Below are 23,939 nucleotides of genomic sequence, written 5' to 3'. Positions count from 1 at the left end.
AACCAGGCCCAACTCTGTCATTAAGTGTGTTAGAACAGACACCTCAGTCACATGGAGTTTCTCTTATACATGCCCACCATGTCAGGGAAGCCAGGCTCCAGGGTATTTGAGGAGGGGGCACTGCCTCTTGTTGTGCACAAGGTCAATGAGTTTTCAGTGAGGTAGGCCTGGCAGCTCCTAGGAGCTTCCATTGTGAGGTGGCAACTCATAGATTACTGGTAATCTGGGTGTGACCCTAGAAGTCAAAGACATTAATTGTCCCCCACAACAGCAGGAGGGGGTATAGCTCAGGGGTAGAGCATTGGACTGCAGACCAACAGGCCTCCGGTTCAATTCCAGATACCCCCTCCGCATTTTCAATTTTGACATTTTAAATAGGTGCCTACATTTTAACTTCTTCTTTATTAGACACTGCAGTAAATATTTCATTTTTTCTGGAACCCACAAATGGTGAGGCTAGAATCTAAACCCCAGATATAAATTAGAATCACTTAAAGAGTCATAAAACTGCCATTTCCCAGGCCCCACCCCAGACCAATTAAATCAGAACATTTGGCAGGGGGGACCCAGGCATGGCAATAGCTCCCAAGGGGGTTCTAGACTATACCTAAGGGTGAGACCCCACTTTGGCAGAGCTTCCGAGAAGCCTCCTTAGCCCAACGCTGCCTTGTTCCCATTCTGCCTCTTCTTACTCATCCTTACCTGAAGCCCTAATATCTGAGACAGGTCTCAGTTAATTTACAAAGTATATTTTTTTCAAGGTTGAGCACAACAAAGCCTCAGGAGGTCCTGATGACATGTGCCCAAGATGGTAGTGGCACAGCTTGGTTTTATACATGTTAGCGAGACATGAGACATAAATCAATATGTGTAAGATGTACACTGGTTCAGTCTGGAAAGGTGGGACACGCTGAGGCGAAGGCGGGACAACTGAAAGCGGGGAGGGGGCTTCCAGGTCACAGGTAGATAAGAGATAAATGGCTGCATTTCTTTGCGTTTCTGATGAGCCTCTCCAAAGGAGGCAATCAGATATGCATTTATCTCAGAGAGAAGAGAGGTGACTCTGAATAAAATGGGAGGCAGGTTTGCCCTAAGCTGTTCCCAGCTTGACTTTTCCCTTTAGTGATTTGGTGACCCCAAGACTGATTTTCCTTTCACAATTATGTGTACAGCACTTAAAACTGGACCAGAGCAGCATCTTCCAGGAACAAAGGCTGTCTCAGCATTTCTTAGTTGACTTGACTTTTCCCCTCCTCATTCCAGGCATTTTCCCTGGGATGGAGTGGAATTGGTTTTCGATGTCCAAGACAAACCACCAGGATTTATGGCTCAGTGAGTGAGCCTTTATAAGGCCCAGACAGCTTGCAGAGGATGAAATATTAACAGGTTAAAGTATAAGTAAAGCTCCATGTTGTGTTTAGATTTTGTAACTATCAAAGGCAAAGTTATGTCATATTTAAGCTTTAAAAGCAAACTTCTGCAGAAGGGATCACTGAGTTGTATTAACAATCTCAAAAACTAAAGGACATGACGGCTTTCTATGTTTTGGAGGACAAACAGCTTTTTTGATACAAAATCTGAAAATTCATGGAGGTTCAGCAATACAGCATAGAATTCAGAGATACAATTCATGATTTTTAGTATCCCTCACACTAATCCTGTTTTATGAGTCTTTTCCAAAACTACCTAAAACATTTAATAATTCTTCAAATTTATATAAACAACTGAAGTTTCTATTTTAGATAGGTTAAAAACAGGTTCTTGTAATAGAACTGTGTGACAGCAAGAAAGTCTTAGTATCTCTACATTGAATGGCAGGAAAACACAACAAAGAAGTAGGCATTGAAGATACAGCCTGGTGAAGTGTAGTGTCACTTGAGGCTCTGTCTAATTTGATCATTTAGCAAATGGTGCTTTGCTCTACTCCCTGAGTTGAAAATATTCTGTATCTTCTGACCTTCTTTATAAGATAGAAGAGACTGAAAAACAGGACTTCTTTAATCTTCAATGATGTACTTCATAATCTCCTTTTCATCAAAGCGGATTCCTTTTGAAGTGAACTTTTTATTTAGTACTTGTTTTCCCCTCCAAAAAGTGGCACTGGTAACTCAAAGAATAAATGCTAGAGGGGATGGATACCCCATACTCCATGATGTGCTTATTTCACATTGCATGCCTGTTTCACAACAGCTCCTATATCCCGTAAATATACACACCCAGTACGTACCTACAAAAACTTAAATTTTTTAAGACACGGTTTCTGCTGTTCCAGTTTCGCAAACACTTACGAGTTTGGCCTAGAACTTGGGTGCTTGCTCTTTCCCGTCCTGCCCTCGCATGTTTTCTGATAGTGCAAATGGTCTCTCTGGGTAGCCTCCTTCCTGTATCCCCACTACTGTTTCAGCTCCTCCATCCAAGCCTGCCAGCCCTCTAGCTGCTCTGTAAACACTCTCCTTCCTCCTTAACCTTTCCCTGCAACTCTTCCTTGTAATCCCTCCTTGCAGACCTGAAGGCCACCTTCCCTGAAGCCATCCTTCCCCTTCAACCTCCACAACAGAGAGGCCACCTTCGCCTTCCCAGCCTCAGTCTACTCATTGCCTCCAGATGCTACCATACCACCACACTTCGCCTCTCTCAAAGCCATCTTGTTCCACCATGCTCTCCTCTCCCCATTGATGTCTTCTCTGATATTTGGGACTCTACAAACTTAGTGGAAATTTTTAGAACCAGACTAACAAATCATATTTTCTTCACCTCCCTCTGCCTTCATCCTCAGAAATGTCAAACTGCATGGCAATGTGCATCCAAGGCGATGACCTCATGAGATTTCCATCTTCCTGGTTCTAGGAATGTTCACAAACTCCACTCACTGTGCCTCTTAACAGCTGTGGTGAGGTAGAGGTTCAGAGTTTTCCACCAGTGTCTTCTACTCTCCTTCTTGGTTATTAGCTGGGTATGCAGCTTCCCAGAAGGAAAATTGCATTCTCCAGACGCCCTTGGAGCTGTGAGGCCACAGGCATAAGGCTGGTCAATGAGATGAAGGTGAAAGTGATGCATGTTCTTACACGGAGACGCTTGTCTTTTCCTCCTTCCCGCTGGCTGGGAGGGAGACACAACACTAATGTGGGCGATGGCATGCTGGGATGATAGCCAAGCGGACCAGACAGCCAGAAAGAAGAAAGTGAGTTCTTGACTCAATGGAATGCCATGCCTGGACTGCCTGGCTGTGGACTTTTATGTGGCAGAAAAGGAAGCTTCTGGTTTGTTTGGGTTTTGCTTTAATCCTTTGTTATTTTGGGTGTTCAGCATTCATAGCAACCTGGTTATCACTCAAGCTATTCTCTTTCAAGATCTTAGAATCAGAGAAGTCCTTTTATGACACCTCTTCTGGTGTTTACCTGTTTCTTTACCGTTACTGAAAATGGTTCATTATCTTCATTTTGACCTTAATCTTATCCGCCTCTTTCTGTTCCCATAAGTGAAGAGCCACCCTGGGGCTCAGCTATCTGCCTGCCCATTATGGATCCCATGTTTGGCCTCTCACTCATGATTCTAGCTCCTTTGGGGGCTTGACCTGTGGTCTGTCTACCTCCCTCATAAGCCCTTCTGCTTCCGCAGATACCCTTGCCATTGGCCCTTCCCATCTTTGCTCTGAGGGAGTCAGTCTTTGCTGGTGGAAATTGTAAAGCCAAATAGTCCCAATGCAAATCTACGCCAGCCTGACCTCAACCAGCGCCTCTGTGCTAATGAGCAATGATCCTATTCCTTTCTAATTCACCCCTTCTCCATTTCCCATAGTCCTGGTTCACGCTTTGCCCTTCTTCCCAAGTAATGAGTCCCACCCTACCTCTCTATTCTCTTTGGATGACGCGTTTTCTATCTGACTGAGGAGACCAAGGCCATGGAGGCCCCTCAGCATCCCCTGCTGCTCTGCATCTTCACCTTCTCCTCATCTCCTCCTGGCTAAGAGACAAAGCCTGCCTGCTCCTCTCTAGAATACATCCTGTGTTCTTCATCCACCCCTTGGCTTTGCCCGGAATCTCATTCCATCAATATAGCCTCTATTTTTTGTTCACACATTTGAACAAAATTTATATATGTATTCACCATTCATGATATACAATGAGCCCTGCAGGCACTTGTTTACAATAACTGTGGCAAACTGTGTGTGCTTTGATAGATATACAGGTGCATGGGAGCATGTGGCAGGGGTTCCACCCATCAGGAGGGTCAGGAGGCTTCCCAGGAAAACACCGACCCAACTGCACTGACACTGTGATTGTCACAGTCCTTGGTGGCCATCTGTCATGGTTGACTCTCATCTTTGACTCAGGCCCTCTGTAGCATTTTTTTGAATTGACTTTGGGGCTGTCATTCTTTTTCTGTTGTTTTCTTTGTAATTCTCTGCCACTTTTTCTCAATCTCTTTTGCTAGTTTCTCCTCAGCATCCCCATTTCTAAACATTTGACGGCCCAGGTCTTAGTCCCCAGACCACTTCTCTTTTCTACTCACACTTCCTCACTGATCTCATTCCGTCCTGGCTTGAATAGGCAGAAGACCCGCAAATGGATGTCTTTAGTCAGTACCTCCCCTCGAACTCCAGCTTCCTTTTGGACATCTCCACTAGTCCATTTAGTAGACGGATTTGAATATATCACAGATTGTATAATTGTATATAACGTATTTTTTAAAGCCCAAATGAGCTCATACCATACATCTGTTGTGCAATTTGCTTTTCACTTAATGTTTCATTGAAGCGTCTTCCCGTGGCAGTGCAGTGGATCTCTAGCTTATCGATTTCTGTTGTATCACATTCCATCCTGCGAATGTACTGTAATGTTTTAACCAATTCCCTGCCAATGGATATTTAGATGGTCTCCAGTGTTTGGCTGTGAGGAATTCAAAAACAGCTGTAATGAATCTCCACATACATGTATGTGTCTTCATGCACTTATATGAATATTTTTGAGGAATAAATTTAGAAGTGGTATTCTGTAGAGTATCATCTTTTTAATTTTTTTTTCTTTTAATTTTTATTAGGGATACATGTGCAGGTTTGTCATATGGGTAAACTTGTGTCACAGGGGTTTGGTTTAAACTTTTTTTTTTTTTTTACAAAGCAATTTGCTTTTCACTTGACGAATTATCATGAACCTTATTCTATATCAAATACAAGCCCCAGACACAGGCTCTGGGCCTCCTTTCAGTGCAGGGAAGGGTGGTGTCATCCAGATAGAGTTCTGTCCCCAGCCCAGCACACCTGACATGATGCTCAACAGCTACTGTCAAAGAGAATTACCTGGATGACTTGAAGGGTCTCTCCAGTTATAAAGCTCAACCAGGCCACCACGGCGTCCTCAGCCAGGTGCACACAGAAGTGATGCGGAAAGAAGTTTTAGTGACAGGAGGGAGGCCAGAGTTCAGAGACACAGAACCAGCCTCGACATCCCAACCACAGAAGAAAGATGAGTCTTGTTCTTGGTGAGTCAACACATGAAAAGGGAGTTAATTACACCATCTTCCTGGGCCTGGGGGTATAGCTCAGGGGTAGAGCATTTGACTGCAGATCAAGAGGTCCCTGGTTCAAATCCAGGTGCCCCCTACCCTGGTTTGCTTTTAATCACCAAAGTGGGTACTGGGTTGTAAGCTCCTCCTAATCCACCATGGGGAAAAATGACACAGTCTATGAAATCTCTGACCACAGCATCTCTGAAGCGCACACTCAATTAGTCCTCAGGTGATTTTATAAACTTTAAAGTTTGTAAGGCACAGACCACTGCCTCCTCCAACCTTCTGGGTACCACTCCAGCACTTCTGCAGAGTTGTTCAGAATCTCCCCATTAAGATCCATGTGATCCCTGAAAGCAGCTGGGCCATGTCTGTAAGTCCTGCTATATTTCCCACAGGACCCAGCTTGGGCTGTGGCACAGGAGTACCTAAACCAGCGGCAGCCTCATGCCCACCTCCAATAGACATGAGAAATCTAATGAGCTTAGATTACCGGGCTCACAGTGCCACACCCTGGACTTTTGGCTGTGTCCCCAGGTTCTGGAGTTCCCACCTGGGACTGCTGCAGACTCACACACTGGACTACCCAGACTACGGACCAGAGAAGAGCAGGATTCTGGGAGGCTCTGTGAGACTAAGGGCAAGGAGCAAGATGATGGAGGAAGTCTGCTGGGGCTTCCCAGAGAACTGAACTGACCCCATCAGCCTCTTTTCTCTCCTCCATGCAGACAGATACAGATCATGGGCTCAGCAAGGTAAAGGAAGCTAGAGTCAGATTCCAAATAAGTATATAAAAATAAGAACAGGTAAAGGGCACCCCCACCGGAACCTTTTGGTCAGTCCTAAGGCTCACCTCAGTATTATCTGATGAACACCTTACAGTTTGTAGCCTTTTGGGTGAAAACAGCACACCATGGGTAGTAACTGCGGTCTCTCAAGCCCCCTCTAATGGTGGTGGTAGCTAAACAAAGCAAGATGCAGGATGTGGTCTTTCTCGGGATATTCTGATGTTTCCCAAAAATGCTAAACCTCCAGAAGCTTCACAGATGCAGCACACAACCATTAATCCCAAAATTATGTGGCTATTTCCCATTGCACAATGCAGTTTCCAGGCAAATGGCTGAAGCATCTATTAGGGGAAATCTGGCAGGAAGATTCACAGGCCATGACTGGGTATTTGGCAGAGTCCTTTGCTCAAGCTTAGCTTCCCCGCCATCAAGGGAGGCAGGGTCTCCGAGCAGATACAGAACTGGGGACTGAGTCAGAGGCCAGGAACCTCCATTGTGCTGGCGATGGTGGTAACTCAGATCTACACATCAAGGGGATCACGATGAGCTCCCCATTCTCAGGCCTAAAAACCTCACCACTAATGAGCCACAACCAAGACCTGTGTGTCACAGACCACGGAGTAACATCCAAAGTTCATTTCCAGCTAAAGTATCATGCTGCTTGGCCTCTGACACCCTAGGATCCTCCCAGCCCCACTGAAATCAGGCATTCACTTTCCACTATCATGCCTCCCACCAGCATCTCTGTCTACAGAGAACAGTTACCAGAATTCTTTTCAAGAATGTAGAGCTCCACAGACCTATGTGTTGTTCAAGCCAGGGCAAGTCACGTGTGATAAATCTTACCTACCCCCTGAAGCCTATGGATTCTTTTTACATTACAGCAAGAAATCCCTAACATCTCAAATGCATTTGGAATTGGCCTCCTGTGAATCCAGGCTTAGGTCCACCAACTGAGCAAATAGGTTTATCCCAGCTGCTCCAGCTATGGTATCTTAAATAGAATTTTAATTGGGCACACTCCTAATAAAAAATTCAGATTCATTTAAAATTATACTGTTTCTACTTTATAAAATACTCCAAGAACCCATATCCACACATGCTCTTGAGGATTTTGCTGACATACATTAGCCAGTTGGAAATGATTTTGGTATGTGAGTCTTCACCTCCCAGGAACTGGTGCCCAGGCTCAGCTCAGATCTTACTCTCACAGTAGGTCAGGGAGAATGAGGGGTGGGGAAACAGATCTCTTGCAGTGAAAACCCTTCCATCTGGGCTGGTCAGCTTTCAGGTGGGAAGAAGGGGCAGGCTTGGAGATTAGGTAGAGTTGGTGATTTGGGATAAACTGAGTTTTCCAAATGCTCCCATAAATGCACATTATAATTCCTGAAGTTCCACTCCCTTAATCACTCACCTATTTTCAGCTAGGAGACTGGGGGATGCTGCAGATTCCATGGACATCAAAGTTCGGCACCCATGGGGATCAGCCTTGGCTTTCATTTTCAGCTGTTTCGCTTACTCAGTGGCAAGAGATCAGATAGTTCTGTGATACAGACAGAAGGCCTGTGTTTCAGTCCATGTGGAACAGATCTTACACAGTGACATGTGAGCTGACTATTTACTTTCTCCAAACTGGTAGGACCAGCTATCTTGCCCAGAGGCCACTTATAATCTGGGAACTACAAATTGGTCCTGATGGGACTGCAGGCAAAAGTTGCTCAACTTTTCTACAGTCTGATATGGGCTTCTGGATTTCTATCCCCACAACTAACTAGACTTCTTTACCTTCAAGTTTAAAGACGGCAGGTTTCCAATCAACATTCCCTTCGTTTTTCTGAAATCACTTGTTAGGCATCCCTGGTATCAGCCAGCCAGGGTACTTTGATTAAAGAAGAGGCTATCTAAGGTGAGTGGAGGCAGAGAGGGCAATCGCTGACAGGATGGTGAGGACCTCCTGCACTTCATGGAAGCCTGCAGAGCAAGGCTCATTGAATTGGAAGTCCTCAGTCCAGCTGGGCTAGGAAGCTGCCACTGCCATCACGATGAATGCTGGTTTCAACTTTCTGCTCTTCTCCCCCATCATTTACTATTCCTTTGCTTTGAAAGGGAAACATGTTACCAGAGGGGTCCTAGCCCCATGCTGGCTCCAAACTATTAGCTCAGCACAAGTGGAAGAGCCAGGACCAGGCACAAAGGCTGGCTGTATGAGCCTTGAAGCTCAGGCCTCCAGTATGCCTGGCATTAGAACCAGGATCTCTGCCTCTGTGGACCTTTCCCCTGGAAGTTACTAGTATAAGGCCAAAAGACCACACAGATCCCGAGGATGCAGAGAAAGTTAAATCACCTGAAAGGGTGTAGCAGATGGAGGTAAGGAACTGTGGGAGTGATGCCAGTGAGGTGGAAGCTGAACATTCACGGGGACTGCAAAGAATCATCAGGGCACAATGGAGTGTTTTATTCTTAGAGCAACAGTTTACTTAATTGTTTAGATTAGAAAGGAAATATCCTTCTAATATAACTACTTCAAATAATATAACTTCTTCAAATCTCTCTAATGTGCCTCAGAATTTAAGAATATAGTATGTAATTAAGAATATAGTATGTAAAATGTTAAAAGATTATTAAGTTAGGAAACACGAATAAGCATCAAGAAAAAAGTAAAATTGCTTAAAGTGCCACAAGCTAAACATATGTTGATATTTTGATGCCTATTCATCCAAACTTATAGTTAAGAATCAAATCTCGCCTTTCACTGCTGCGGCTGCAGCCATGAGTATGCTCAGGCTTCAGAAGAGACTCTCCTCTAGTGTCCTCCGCTGTGGCAAGAAGGTGGTCTGGTTGGACCCAAATGAGATCAATTAAATTGCCAATGCTATCTCCCGTCAGCAGATCTGGAAGCTAATCAAAGATAGGCTGATCATCCGCAAGCCTGTGACGGTCTATTCCCAGGCTCGATGCCGGAAAAACACCTTAGCCTGCCAGAAGGGCAGGCACATAGGCATAGGTAAGCATAAGGGTACAGCCAATGAGAAGGTCACGTGGATGACGAGAATGAGAATTCTGCGCCGGCTGCTCAGAAGATGCCGGGAATCTAAGATTGATCGCCGCATGCATCACAGCCTGTACCTGAAGGTGAAGGGGAATGTATTCAAAAATAAGTGGATTCTCATGGAACACATCCACAAGCTGAAGGCAGAGAAGGCAAGAAGCTCCTGGCTGACCAGGCTGAGGCCTGCAGGTGTAAGACCAAGGAAGCACACTAGTACCAAGCCAAAAAATGAGGAGATCATCAAGACTTTGTCCAAGGAGGAAGAGACCAAGAAATAAAAGCTCCCCCTTTGTCCGTGCGTACTGGCCTCCGTGATTACATAGATCAGCCATTAAAATAAAACAAGCCTGTAAAAAAAAANAAAAAAAAAAAAAAAAAAAAAAAAAAGAACCAAATCTCTTCCTGGGAGAAAAGTTAGGCTAATCACCAGCTGCTTGGTGGCTTCCTATCAAGCTTCCTATCTCTTGGTCCTCCTGTATTCACTTAGAAATAATCCTCCTCCTTTCCTAAAAATAAAAAAGGAAATAGAAGCTAAGGAATTCAGTTTTATCCATAATCTGACCTTTTCACTTGTTGCTCTCTTAATTCTACCCAAAATAACTCTTAAAACCATGTTTCTGTAATTTTGTTGCAGGTAAGGTGGAGCTTGTGGCATGCCAAGGAGAGCTGGAAAAGCCAGTCAGAAAAGGCAATTCACATTTTAAAATGCATCAGAGAGCTGCAGAGGCAGCAAGGACTAGAAGAACTAGAATTCCAGAGAGGAGAGAACCTCTGGGAAATGAGTTGAGGGACTGCAGCTACATTTTACCTGGGGACATTTTCTGATCTTGGGCACAGGCTGATAATCTGTCTTAGCTCCAAGTAGAGGCTGGTTGCTGGGGGAATGAGAACCCAGTGAAATCTTGGTGGTCACTCAAGGATGCTATGACAAGACTGTAGATTTGCGGGACATCAAACACATAGCTGGTTTTTACCTCTAGACATTTTTAGAATTCTGAAACCATGTGGGGCAAGAGGTTATAAAATTAAGGAAAATCTCTGGGGAAAAAACAGAACAGAATTCGCAATAATTTCACGGTTCTAAGAAGATGAAAATTCACTGGATAAAGGAAGGGGAAAGAGCATACCAGGAGACAGTGAAAGTCCTGAAGCAAGCAGTGAATTGACGCAGAGGATCTGCAGCCACTGTTTCTCTGGGATACTTGCCAATTCTAAGCCCAACTAGTGGCTGAGCTGCCAGTGTTGGCACCAGCACACAGGTGTCAGGAACACCAAAAGAGCTTTTGGCAGTTGTGCAATGTTGGAGTATAAAAGCAAAGACTTTGGAGTCCTCAAATACACAGCTGGTTTCACCCCTAAAGAAAACTGCTGAGTTATGAAGCTCCAAGAAGCAAGAAGCTAGAAATAGAAGTCCAAACTATCTAAAAAGAAGAGTGGACTTTTTGAGGGTTGAAGAGACCAAGACCTGCCAGGTTTTCTATTACAAACCTGGAAGGGCCACACTCAAAAAGTGGGACAAGTCACAGACAGAAGGAGCATTACCAAACTGGCATTTTCATTTTTCTTAGCAGGAAAGAGTGCTTGTTTCCTTATTGGTTTAAGATCATCAGCCCTCCACTCTACCTTCTTTCAAGAAAAAAACAAAAAAAGGAGAGTGAATTTTGTCTAGTGGATTATAATTTTATCTAGAAGCTTTATTCTTTTAATACACAAAGTCTGGCGTTCAATAAAGATCACTAGGTATACTAAGAGTCAGAGCAATATGAACAAAACCAAGAGAAAAAAGAAATAGTAAAAGCAAGTGATTTAGATATCACAAAATTTAAAATAGCTTTGATAACATATTCAAGAAATCAGAGAAATATAGAGAAAATGTGGGAAAAAGTATGGAGAATTTCACATTTGTAAGAATAAATTTCACATTTGTAAGAATAAAATTTGTAAGAATAAATCAAAAGGAAATTCTAAAACCAAAAAATATAGCCCTTAACATTAAAATTTTAACACGTGTTTAATAGAAACTTTAGAAAACTATCTAAACTAAAGCACAGAAAGGTAAAGAATGAACAAAAAGAAAAGGAAAACAGAATACAAATGGGAAACAGTTTAAAGTTCTTACGAGTTACTGAAATTCCAAAAGAAGGTAAGAAAGTGAATGAAGCAAAATCAAGATGTGAAAGGATATAATTGACAAGCATTTTCCAAAACTAATGAAAAACATCAACCCACTTATTTAAGAAACTCTGTTAAACAAAAGGAGATAAAAACAAAGACAACCATTAACACTGTCTCTAGAAGATGGGGGAGGGGACAAAAGACCAAACAAACAAAACCAAAGAAAACCATGCCTACATATATTATCATAAAACTGATTTTTAAAAAGAGAGAAAGAGAAATCTGAAGAGCAGCCTTGGTGATGGGGCGAGGGTGGGGTTGGGAAATCAAATTTTAAAATTAACAGATGTCTTCTGAAAAGAATTATGGGACCCAGGTGACAATGGAAGAAAGTTTTCACAGTGCTGAAAGGAAATAATAACCCAACTAAGATTCTATGCAACAGTAATTATGTTAAATAATATAAAAGTATTTAAAACTCCACTTAAAATATAAAATTTTCAGAATGAATGAGAAAACAAAGCTACACTCTCAAGTTGCTTAGATAAAGCTTCCGTAAGCATAGGGTCACATGAAGCAGAAAGTGACCTTAAGTATAGCGGCACATAAAGTGGAAAGACATCTGATACAAACAATAACTCAAAAAAGGCTGGTACAGCAATATTAATATAATGCAAAATAGATTTAACTTGGGAAGCATTTCTACAGATAAAGGGAATATCCAAATGCACCCCAAAATATGGTGTGAAAATAAATAAGACAAAAATGGATAGAACTATAAGTAGAAACAGGCAAATCCTCAATCAGTAGCAGATTTTAATACACCTTTCTCAGTAGCTAATAAAAGAGGCAGATAAAATGTCACTACACATGTGAAGAATCTGAATAACACAACCAACAAATACGACCTAATTGATAATAATGAACAGTCCACCATACAGTGGCACATTTGATCCTTTTAAGAGCACACAGAACATTTATCAATGTTAACTATACTTGGTGATGTAAAGTAAGTTGCCAGAAATTTGAAGATTGAGGATTGAAATCATGTTTTCTGACCACACTGTAGCTGAATTAGGCTAAATTAAGGGGAAAAAAGATAACTAAGAAATTCCCAGCTTCTTGGAAGCTAAACAATACGCTTCCAAATAATCTACAAGGAAAGAAGAGATCAAAATAGAAATTAGAAAGTATTTTAAGCCAAATGTTTACCAAAGATATAACAAATCAAAATTCACATGGTGCAGCTCAGGTAATGCTTGATGAAACTCTTACTCTTAACTGAATGTATAAGAAAAGAAAAAATGCTGACTATCAGTTACCTGATATTTTTATTACCTATCTGATATTTAGACTTTTTTCTTTTATCTTCAATTCAGAGTAGGAGTTTTACCAAGAATTATATTTCTGCTTATATCTAAAAATCAAGAAAAAAAGGGCAGCAATTTAACCTTAAAAGTAAAAAGAAGCAAATAATAAACATCAGAGGAGAAATCAATGAAATAAAAACCAATTATACAATCAGAAAAAACCAACAAAGCCAAACGCTGACTTACTGGAAATAATAAAACCAATAAATTCTAGAAACATTTATCAAGAGAAACAAAAAGAGAGGCAGAAACCCCACAATTACCAATTTCAGGAATGAAAAGGGACATCACTACAAAACCAACATATATTAAACAGGTAAGAAGACATCTTGATAAACGTTATTCCAAAATAAGTTGTCAACTTAGATAAATGAACAAGTTCTTTAAAAACACATCTTCTTCTTTTTTTTTTTTTTTTGAAACAAGAGTTTTGTTCTTGTTTCTGGAGTGCAATGCCACAATCTTGGCTCATTGCAAATTCCACCTCCTGGGTTCAAGCAATTCTCCTGCCTCAGCCTTCTGAGTAGCTGTAATTACAGGCATACACCACCACACCAGGCTAATTGTATTTTTAGTAGAGACAGGGTTTCTCCATATTAGTCAGGCTGGTCTCAAACTCCTGACCTCAGGTGATCCTAACACCTTGGCCCCCCAAAGTGCTGGGATTACATGTGTGAGCCACCACGCCTGGCCAAAAACACATCTTGAACAGGAGAATAAATAGAAAACGTGATTAGTGTAATATATATTAAATCCATTATTTAAAACCTCTCAACCACAGTAATACAGCAACAACAGGCTCAAATGACTTCATTGGTAAATTCTTCCAAATACTTGCAGAGAAAAATAACACCAAATTTATGAAAAATCTGTCATAGAAAAGAAAACAGAGAACACTTCCCAATTCATTTCATGAGCCAGCATAACCTTGATAACAAGTTCTGATAGGACGTTACAAGAAAGAAAAATGACAATCTCTTTTATGAGAATAGATGTAAATATCATCCAACAAAATATCAAAAGGATAATTCAGCACAACTAAGTCGTATTCCAAGAATGGAAGGGTAGTTTAATATTTAAGAATTGGCTAATAGAATTCATGACATTAACAGAAAGAAATGGAGACATATTATGCAATTATCTTAATAGATGGAAGGAAAAAAACTGGACAGAATTTAACATTCATTCTTTGTAAAGATTTTTGGCAAAGTAGGAATAGAAATGAACTTCCTTAATAAGACAAAGAACATTACCACTCACAGTAAACATTATCTTATGGTGAAATACTGAAAATTTTCCCCACGATCATAAATTAGACAAGCATGCTTCCTATCACCACTCTATTCAAAACTGCTAGATATTAAAGGGTTAAATAAAAATGGAAAAGTAGTAAATAAATCAGTTATCAAACAAAATGACTGTGAAAGTAGACTATTCAAAATAACCTATAGATAAACTACTAGAATTAACAAATGAGTTAGGTCACTGACTACAAGATCAGTTCAGTATGCAAAACTTGGCCAGGACTTCTGCCAAGATGGCCGAATAGGAACAACTCCGGGGAGCAGTTCCCAGTGAGAGAGACCCGGAAGGCCAGCGATCCCCACGTTCCCAAACGAGGTACCAGGTTCATTTCAACGGGACTGGTCGGACAGTGGGAACAGCTCAAAAAGGGCTAACCGAAGCAGGGCGGGGCACTGCCCTACCCAGAAAGTGCAACTGTCCCGGAGGATCGGGGACCATACCCCCTTGGCACTCTGGCCCAGATACTGCGCTTACCCCATGGCCTCTGCAACCCACAGCACAGAACACCGCCGGGCTGAAAAGCGCGCGCTATCCACACAGATTTGAACGACAGCTCTGGCTGGCCTGGCACCGCTAGCTGTCGGCAGAGACCTGGGCAGAAGTTTTGACTAACTCAGAGAATGCTTGTGGAGCAGAACTACCTGTCCCCCAGAAAGAAGGAAAGTTGAAAGGAGGGAAACAGGTGATACGGCTTGGCAGGTCCCACCCCACAAAGTTCAGCAAACTGAAGCCCTTTCACTAGAGTTTTGCAGCCAGCACGTCAGTTTGAACTCGACTTAGGACAAAACTTAGTTGTATTTCTGAATACTAGCAACAAACTCACAGAAAATAAGATTAAAATGTATAGTATATACATTTAAAAAGTCAAATGTCTAATAATAAAAATAACAAAAATTATAGAAGTCCTCTAGAGTGAATGTTACAACGCGATTTGAAGACAATTTAAAGATAATATAAACGAATAAAGGAATACACCATATTCATCATTTGGGGAACTCACTATTGTAAAAATGTTAACTCTTCCAAAATTGAGCTATAAATTCACATAATCTCAATGAAAATCCAACTGATGTTTTAATTTCTTTGATAAAATAATCAAATTGATTTTAAACTTTATATAGAAATGCAAATTTCTGAAGACAGCCAAGACTAGAGGACTTACTATGCCTTTAATATGTAAGAGCTAAAACTGTAACACGTTTACAAGAAAACACTGTTGTAAATCTTCATCCTCTCAGATTAGAAAATAATTTAACTATTAATACCAAAAACACACCAAAAAGAGACAAGTTAAAAAATTTCGTTCGTGAATGGACACTACTAAGCAGGTGAAAAAACAACTGACAGAATGGAAGAAAATGTTTGTAAATTACAAATCTGATAAGGGTCTAGTATCTAGAGTGTAACAACTGAGCAGTAAAAAGACAACCCAATTAAAAATGAATGAAACACTTGAATACACCTTTCTCCAAGGAAGATATACAAATAGCCAATAAGGGAAAAGATATTCAAAGTAATTACTAGTTTAGGAAAATGCAAATTAAAACCACAGTGAGATACCATTTCACACCTGCTAGGATGGCTATACTTTTTAAAATTAAAAACAAGTATGAGGCTGGGTGTGGTGGTTCATGCCTGTAATCCCAGCACTTTGGGAGGCTAAGGCGGGCAGATCACCTAAGGTCAGGCATTCGAGACCAGCCTGACCAACATGGAGGAACCCCGTCTCTACTAAAAATACAAAATTAGATGGGAGTGGTGGCACATGCCTGTAATCCCAGCTACTCAGGAGGCTGAGGCAGGAGAATCGCTTGAACCCAGGAGGCAGAGGTTGCAGTGACCAAGATCATACCACTGTACTCCAGCCTGGGCAACAAGAGCAAAACTCTATCTCAAACAACAGGAAAAAACAAAAAAACAAAAAATCACAAGTATGGGTGAGGATGTGGAAAAATTAGAACCCTCATATATTACTGGTACAAATGAAAAGTGGCCCAGGATGGCATCTGCCTGGTCCAGAGCCAACCATTCTGTGTACCTTTATCCCTTGTCCAAGGGGCTCAAAGTCCAAGTCCAGGGCATCTGTATGACGCAGCTAGCATCTGGGCATGTCCACCTCAAGATTATAGAAGGTCCTGCATTCTAGTCCCCCCAGACTGTACGAAAGGAAACCAGAATGTTATTAGGAAGGGGAAACGGACATTGGGCAGCTGAAAAACCACCCACATGTCCACTACCTCAGTATCACTGAGACATTTGCATCAAGAAATGGTTCAGCAAGGAATGCTGCTGTGCTGGCAACACAGACATAGTTGTCACAAGTGGACATGTGAGAGAACAGGGAAATTTTTTTGTTTTTTTTTAGACGGAGATTTTGCTCTTGTTGCCTAGGCTGGAGTGCAATTGCGTGATCTCGGCCCACTGCAACCCCAACCTCCCGGGTTGAAGCAATTCTCCTGCCTCAGCCTCCTGAGTAACTGAGATTACAGGCACATCCCACCACAGCCAGGTGAATTTTGTATTTTTAGTAGAGATGGGGTTTCTCCATGTTGGTCAGGCTGGTCTTGAACTCCTGACTTCAGGTGATCCACCAGCCTCAGCCTCCCAAAATGCTGGCATTATAGGTGTGAGCCACTGCGCCTGGCCTACAACAGGGAATTTAAGAACCCAGTGTTTTCTTGTTCTTTTTCTTTGGCTGACACATCTGCCAAATATCCTTTTGAACTTAGTGCCAAGGCTGTTTCTCTTATCACAAACTTCAACTTATTTTTAGATAAAAAGCAAAAAGGATAGGCTACCACAGACACTCAAAATAAGGAATATCACATGTGTATGTGCACATAACTATTAGACAAAAACTTTCTGGATCATTGGAAATATAGAAATATATATAGACGTAAGTAGCATTTGGCAAGTAGAACCATTCCTTAGTGTTATTAATGACTATCAGGGAAACCCATTGAAGCTAAGCATTTTATCCTCCCTGACACCACGACCTCAGCCACAGAAAAATATCCCAACAATGGCAAATGTGAGCGTACAGTGTAGCAACTTCTCTTTCAAGTTTGAGGAGTTCTGACATCTTCCAAAACTTCCCTGCAGGTATCACTGAAGTAGCAATTCATAACACAAGAGATCGGGAAAGTGTGAAACCAACTATAATTGAAGATGAACAATTCTGCCTTTTTATTTTTCAGCAATCTCAGGTATTCAGTAGCAAGAGCCGAGTCTTTTATTGCAGTCGTGGGGACATCTGCAAATTCCATCCCTGTCTGGAGAAGGCGTTGTAGACGTCTGAGCTCTCCATTGCATGTCTTTGAGCTTCCCAATGCTCTCAGACTCGGCTGGGCCCTCTATACTGCTCTGGTCCCTAAAAGTTCTGTCCTTCAGTGGGAACTTTATTCCAAGGAGTGATACTTGAAATATTTAACCACAGCTACAACACAGACACTGACCAAACAGAATGGGCACCAGCCACAGCAACCACTGAATGCCTACCAGGTGACAAGCAGCCTTGCATCCAGGTGATCAGTTACTCAGTTACTTTACCCCAGAGACCTGTGGCTCCCAGATGGTCAACCCTCAACAATCAACTGGACTTCTACCTTGTGCAATCCCAATCACAGCAGAAAGTCCATCCTACACTCACTCCATTTTCTCTAGGATCCTTTACCTGCAGCCTCTCCAACTGTGGTAGCTGCCTAGGGACATCGTTACACAAACCGGTTCTGTCCAGTGAAACAGTTAAGATGGCCTTTGGCCGTGTGCTTGGGCTTCTGAAGGCAGGAAGCTGGGAGGATCCCGGGGGACATATGCAGCTAGGCACTCAGGAAGTCACACTGGTTAGGGAGCTGCTGGATGGCACCTGAGCTCTGCCAGCCCAGCAATGAATTGTACGCTGTCTCTGGCTCTACAATTCACTCAGTCTGCATGCATAATGTCAGTTGGGGGCACGTGAATGGCCAGAAGTGCAAGGGAGACAAAGAGAGAAAGTGGCTTTTTCTTTCAACTTCAGGGGCTGCAAACAGAGCCATGTCTTCCACTGTGTCTCACACAACTGGGGATCCTCAAAATGTGGACAGAGGGTTCACAGGCTGGGGAAGAACAGGAAGCAAAACAACAACAACAACAACAAAAACCACAAGAGAAATGCTCACCAAAGAAAAGCAATCAAGACTGAATCAGGCCTGCAAAGAAGATCTGGGCAGGTCACATGGGACAGCAGAAAAGTACAGAGGAGCATGGGATAGTTGTTTCGCCTTCACATGCTTTGATTCTGAATTTTAATGCAGACAGCAATCACTGGAGTGCCGCCACCCCTAGCTGACTGTGCCATTGCAATTGGTCACCCTCCTACCATGCCCACAGCTTCATTCTGACCTCCCCCACCTTTCCCACACTCTCCTACCTCTACATGCCTGACCACTGCTTATGCCTGCAGCTCAGCACCCTACATGCCCTCAGTGATGGACTGAAGGCAGGCATTAACTTGAATGTCACTGATGCTTCCCACTGTGATCTTGTGTAGGATGACATGTTGTTGTAGGTTCCAAAACAATTTTCCAGCCACTTAGAGTTATTGGATGTTAGGATAGGAATTAACAGGGGATTATGCCCCACCTGCCCCCCAAAAGTAGAAATTCTATGACTCCTCCTTAGTCCTACTAAATTGGAATTTCTAGGAAGTAATCTGTATTTGTAATAAGATCCGTCAGTAATTCTGATGCAATGTTAGACTGGGTAACCTCTGATTCAGCCTGTCCTTGCATAATATAAACTACATAAAACAACAGCTAATTGGAACTTCTGAAACACACGCAGATTAATGACTTATGACTTGTGCCAGAAAAACGAAGTCACCTGAGAAAACTGACACAAGCTACAGGAAGGACAGTGATGAGGATGACTAGCAAGGTTAACACCAGTAAAAGAGAACCCACAGCCAAACAGCAGCAGGGGGCACCCGGATTTGAACCGGGGACCTCTTGATCTGCAGTCAAATGCTCTACCCCTGAGCTATACCCCCTTGCATGATAGATGTTCCTCCTTGGCATATTTCACCTGTGTTGCCACACCCAAGGATTCTATAGTAAATTGTATTAATTCCCAGCCAGCTTATGGAAATTGGTCGCCCTACCACAACTGACTAGAGACTGCTCTTTGGTCATGAGCTCACCCCTTCATTATCAGAGACCCCTCATTTGTCTAATGATACTTTGCTACTCTGTAGCCACAACCTGAATTCCTTCAAATGAGGTCTCCTCCCATTTCCTTACGCGATACCTGATGGGTGTAGGGGACGCGGGTGGGGTGAGAGGCAGGTGTTAAGAATCAAGGCTCTATTTGTCAGCTATTTCCACAACAGTGTGTCATAACAAATCACCCCAAAATCTGGCTGCCTGAAACCATAAGCATGTATTCTCATGCTCATAGGTTAGCAGCATGAATGCCAATCAGCTGACGTAGGCTGGGCTTGACCTGATGTCTCTGCTTCAAGCTGTGGGTCTGTGCTTGGTTTCTGTCTGTAAGCTGGGCTTAAGTCAGCTCCATATGTGTTCCTTCTACAATCCCAGCTGTAGGAGTAGCAGCTCCCAAGGGGACACACTTCTCATGGTGACAGCAGAAACGCAAAGGGGGAGGCCTAACTATGCAAGCGGCTTTCAAGCCTCTGCTTGCATCACATGTGCTAATATCTCATTCATCAAAGTCAGTCACAGGACCAAGCCCTAACTCAAGAGCAGGAAAGCATGTCCCCGTCTAGTGGAAAGATCTACGAAGTCTCATGGCGAAGGTCACAGATGCAAAAATAAGTGAAGATCCAGGGCCACTAGTTTCATCTATCATGGACTGCCCTCTTGGTCATAATTATTTACATCTCTCTTACTTGCAAAATATACTCCCATCTGGAAAGGCAGAACAACTCGAAGAAAGGCAAGACTACTTGTAGGAGGGGTCTTTCAGTTCATAGGTTTCATAGGTAGGTAAGAGACAAATGTTTGCATTCTTTTGAGTTTCTGATGAGCCTCTCCAAAGGAGGCAATCAGATATGCATTTATCTCAGTGAGCAGAGGGACGCCTTCAAATAGAATGAGAGGCAGGTTTGCCTGAAGCAGTTTCCAGCTTGACTTTTCCCTAGCTTAGTGATTTTGGGACCCCAAGATTTATTCTCCTTTCACAGTAACAAGCTACCCCAAACCAGTGACACACAATAGTGCTTGTTCTCATGACCGCATGTCCCCAGGTTCAATCTGAAACAGCTGATCTGGTCTGGATTTGGCAGAGGGTCTTGCCTCCTTGCCTCCTTACAGTGAATTTGGGCTCATTGTTGGGCCATGTGTATTTACTCTGGGGCCCAGGTCAGAAGGGCAGTAGCTCACAAAAGCCTAGTTCTTGGTAATGTTCAAAGTGCCAGGGGGCAAGTCCAGTCTTGCAAGCAGATCCCAAGCTCCTGCTGGCATCACATCTACTAACATCCCCCTTGAGCAAAACAAGTCGCAGGGTGTGCCAGATGTCCGTTTATCTACCCAGCTCTAATTATCCTTTCTGCAGTTGTCTGGCAATACACGGATGGGATTCCTGAAGTGCTGTTCATTTGAGGGAGTGCAGTGTTCACAGTTGTCAGTAGAGGGCGCGAGAGGGATAGTTCAGGAGAAAGGAGGCCTCTTCCCATTTATTTCTGCTTTTCCTGGTTCCTGCTTTGCCGTTGGTCGGCGGTGCCATATCTGGTGGTGCTCTGCCATGGCACACACGCAGAGGATGAAGCCCCATGGCGAGGCTTGGTCACCCCTCCAGGTGCGAACGCTGAGGGCTCCAAGTCTCACCCTTGCAAGTGGTTCATTTGTGCCTTGTACCCCCATATCCCCCAAAGCAAGTAGCTTCCTGCTTGCCTTGAAAGTGACGGGTTAATTTGATCTGGTGGGCGGCCCTGCTTGCTTCTGGTCGCTTGCTTTTTGTTGTTGTCATTATTTTCCTTTTCCACGAAGCTGAAGGTCATGGTAGCTGAAGGCCTCAAGGCTCAATGCTAAAACTTAACTTTCACTGGAGGCTTTATAGATAACATTCCTAGGTCACATGGTGATGGTCACTTCAGTTGATTTTCAGGCACTTGGGCAAGCTCCTGTCCAGCTCAAACTGGTTGAGACCACGGACTCTTCAACTGGGTCTATGCAAGTACCTGAGAGGTGGCTGTTTGACATCAGAGGGCCAAAAACTCCACCCTCAAATCATGCTAATGCCACCACTTTCTGCACATATGTCCTGTTAAATGCCATGGGCCCAGGTGTGGTGGCACGCATACGGAGTCCCAGCTATTCAGGAGACGAAAGTGGGAGGATGACTTGAGACTGGACTGAGCTATGATTATGCCACTGCACTTCAGCCTGCGTGACAAAGCAACACCCTGTCTCAGAGAAGGTGGGAGAGGGGAGGAGAGGGGAGGAGAGGGGAGGAGAGGGGAGGAGAGGGGAGNGGGGAGGAGAGGGGAGGCTAGGAAAGGGGAGGGAAGGGTAAGGGAGGGGAGGGGAGGGGAAGGGGAAGGAAAGGAGGGAGGGGGGAGTAAAGGGAGGGAAAGAAAGAGAAAGAAACGGAAAGAAAGAAGAGGAATGCCACGAACCCCACTAAACTTGTGTAGAATGAACCTGTCATTTCATTTCTGTCCATTGTCAATCACCTATCCCCATGCCCCACTTCCTTAACCCATAAACATCCCTAAGGCTTGTCTTCAAGGAGGTGGATGGAGAAGCTATTCTCCCATCTCCTCGTTTGGTGTGCTTTTGAATAAATCACATGGGATCCGGACGCGGCCGGGGGGGGGGGGGGGGGGGACAGCATGGCATCTGTGACCAGATGTGGCTGGGGCAAGCCAGTAAGTGAGCTCTAACTGTACTTTCCTTCCCCAGAGAGGTCTGAACAGGGGTCACTTTCCAAATTCATCCACTCAGGTCCCTCACCCCAAGGGGTGCTTTAAAGTTGTCTTTGCACTTTTGTAGCATATAATTCTTTCTGTTAAACTTTCTCTGGTAAGTTGCTCGGTGACTTCTTTCTCCTGATTGGGCCCAACTGATACACATGGCCAAGCACAGAGCAGAGCTGGGTGAGAGCACTCTTACCTCTGGGAAAGAGATGGAAAAGTCATAAGGCAAAAGGTGCTGACACAGAGAAGTAAGAAAGAACTGGGGCCAGGGAGTTAGTCTACTACCTCTTCACAGGCCAGAGAGGCACCAGAAAAGGTGAAAAGCGGTGAGTTAAACCAAGGAAGCCATTCTGTACTTGGCAATAAAGAAAAACAAAAACTGCTGGGAATACCCAGATTTGAACTGGAAACTCTAGATCTACAGTCAAATGCTCTACCTCTAAGCTACAGCTGCTTAGCTGCCCCAGGGGCCGCCTTAGTGTATTTCACCTGTGTTGTTACACCCAAGGATTCTGGAGTGCACTGTACATTCTATTCATTCCTGCTTCCCCTATGGAACCTAGCAAACCCCCACAGACTGACCCGAAACCACTCTTCAGGCCACGAGCTCCCCCTTCCATTCTCCAGAAGCCCTTCACTTGTCAGTAGACACTTTCTACTCTGTAACCACTACCTGAACTGCAGCCTCCCCTCCTCTCACCAGTACTGAGTGCCACTGAGACACCAGGTTTGAGAATAAGGGTTAAAGGTGAAAAACTGGCCCATCTGTCCTTCCTTCCATCCTCCCTCATCTCCACCTGCTCTATCCCATTTGCACCACCCTTCCTGCCTGGGTTCCTCTCATATTTCACCCTCTCTTCCCCCTTTCTCTGAACCTGTCCCTAACTGAAGCAGTCTCCTAGAGACTTGGCAGGACCCAGGGAAAGCACAGCAAGACAAGGGCTACAGCCCTGAAACCCTTTGAGCAGTACAGCTGAGAAAGCCAGGATGGGGCATGAAGCCTATGGTTTGGGGACCCATCGCCCTGGATCAAAGGGGCCTGGTGTATGATCAGAGACCTCTTCCTCTGCCCCATAGCAGGGAATGGTGCCTATTTCCCTTGGCAAAGGTTCACTCATATTGTGGGGATGCATGCCAGTCCTTCCTAATAGGCAACTGCCTCTAAGGATACCAGGGATTCAGAGAAAGGACAGTAACCTAAACATCTGCGATCTCCATATCAGAGTACAGAGCATGCTGTGTTATGCAATGGAAGAGAAGGGCAAAGGGGGAGATATTCGTTCTCATTCCTGTGATGTTTACTTACATAATTACATGTATTTCACTTTAAATATATACAGGTATTGATCGACTTACAACCTATGTAACCTACGACCATTTGACTTTACGACCACAATTGCTAGCCACAACTGCTCTGCATCTGGCATTGCAAACGTTGCCCAGCTGGGCGTACAACAGTGCAGCACAATAAACATATATGCTATATCATATCATTATTAGTCATTTTATTGCCTTTCTTACTAAAATGTGAGTGGTTTATATCCCTATATCTTTAACAATATTAGAACATACTAAGTTTAAATTATATTTGAACAAGATATCCAGATGACATCTTTTATGATGAATGCTACACATTTGTATCCCATGGAAAATCACATAAAATTGTGATGATTTACTTTTCTATTTACAATGATAATAAATAAATACCTGGCAACTAGTCCTTTTTAACCCTAAGACTTAACATAGTTCATACTCTTCTGCTTTTCAAAACTCATCATGTGCCGTGGTTTTTCACTTCAAACCATAGAGCACCGTGGTTCAGTGATCTGTGAATATTCCACAGTTTTACACAAGGCTGCGCCTTTACCACAAGTTAAGGTGGCTTTTTAAAA

The 23,939-nt window shown here is 43.3% G+C and overlaps 1 protein-coding gene, 2 non-coding genes and 1 pseudogene across 4 annotated transcripts in view; 2 read left to right on the top strand and 2 right to left on the bottom strand.

Annotated features, from left to right (window-relative positions):
- Positions 1-23,939, bottom strand: part of LOC108296643 (zinc finger protein 69 homolog) — an 89,374-nt gene that overhangs the window by 27,204 nt on the left and 38,231 nt on the right. The window contains exon 6 of one of the 2 annotated variants that reach the window (XM_037735840.1): positions 4,362-7,839. The exons of the other annotated variant lie outside the window; for it this stretch is intronic. Within the exon in view, the coding sequence (XP_037591768.1) occupies position 7,839 (1 nt within the window). The 3' untranslated portion in view covers positions 4,362-7,838. Of the gene's footprint in view, positions 1-4,361; positions 7,840-23,939 lie in introns of those variants that run through there. 2 annotated transcript variants of the gene reach the window in all.
- TRNAC-GCA lies at positions 5,531-5,602 on the top strand. The gene has a single exon. It is a non-coding gene; the product is annotated as a tRNA-Cys (tRNA).
- LOC108298326 lies at positions 7,846-9,741 on the top strand (annotated as a pseudogene).
- TRNAC-GCA lies at positions 19,090-19,161 on the bottom strand. Its single transcript has one exon. It is a non-coding gene; the product is annotated as a tRNA-Cys (tRNA).

Source organism: Cebus imitator, unplaced genomic scaffold, assembly GCF_001604975.1.
Source record: "Cebus imitator isolate Cc_AM_T3 unplaced genomic scaffold, Cebus_imitator-1.0 Scaffold20, whole genome shotgun sequence".
In the NCBI taxonomy this organism is placed as follows: Eukaryota; Metazoa; Chordata; class Mammalia; order Primates; family Cebidae; genus Cebus; species Cebus imitator.
This window is presented reverse-complemented; position numbering and strand designations above follow the sequence as displayed.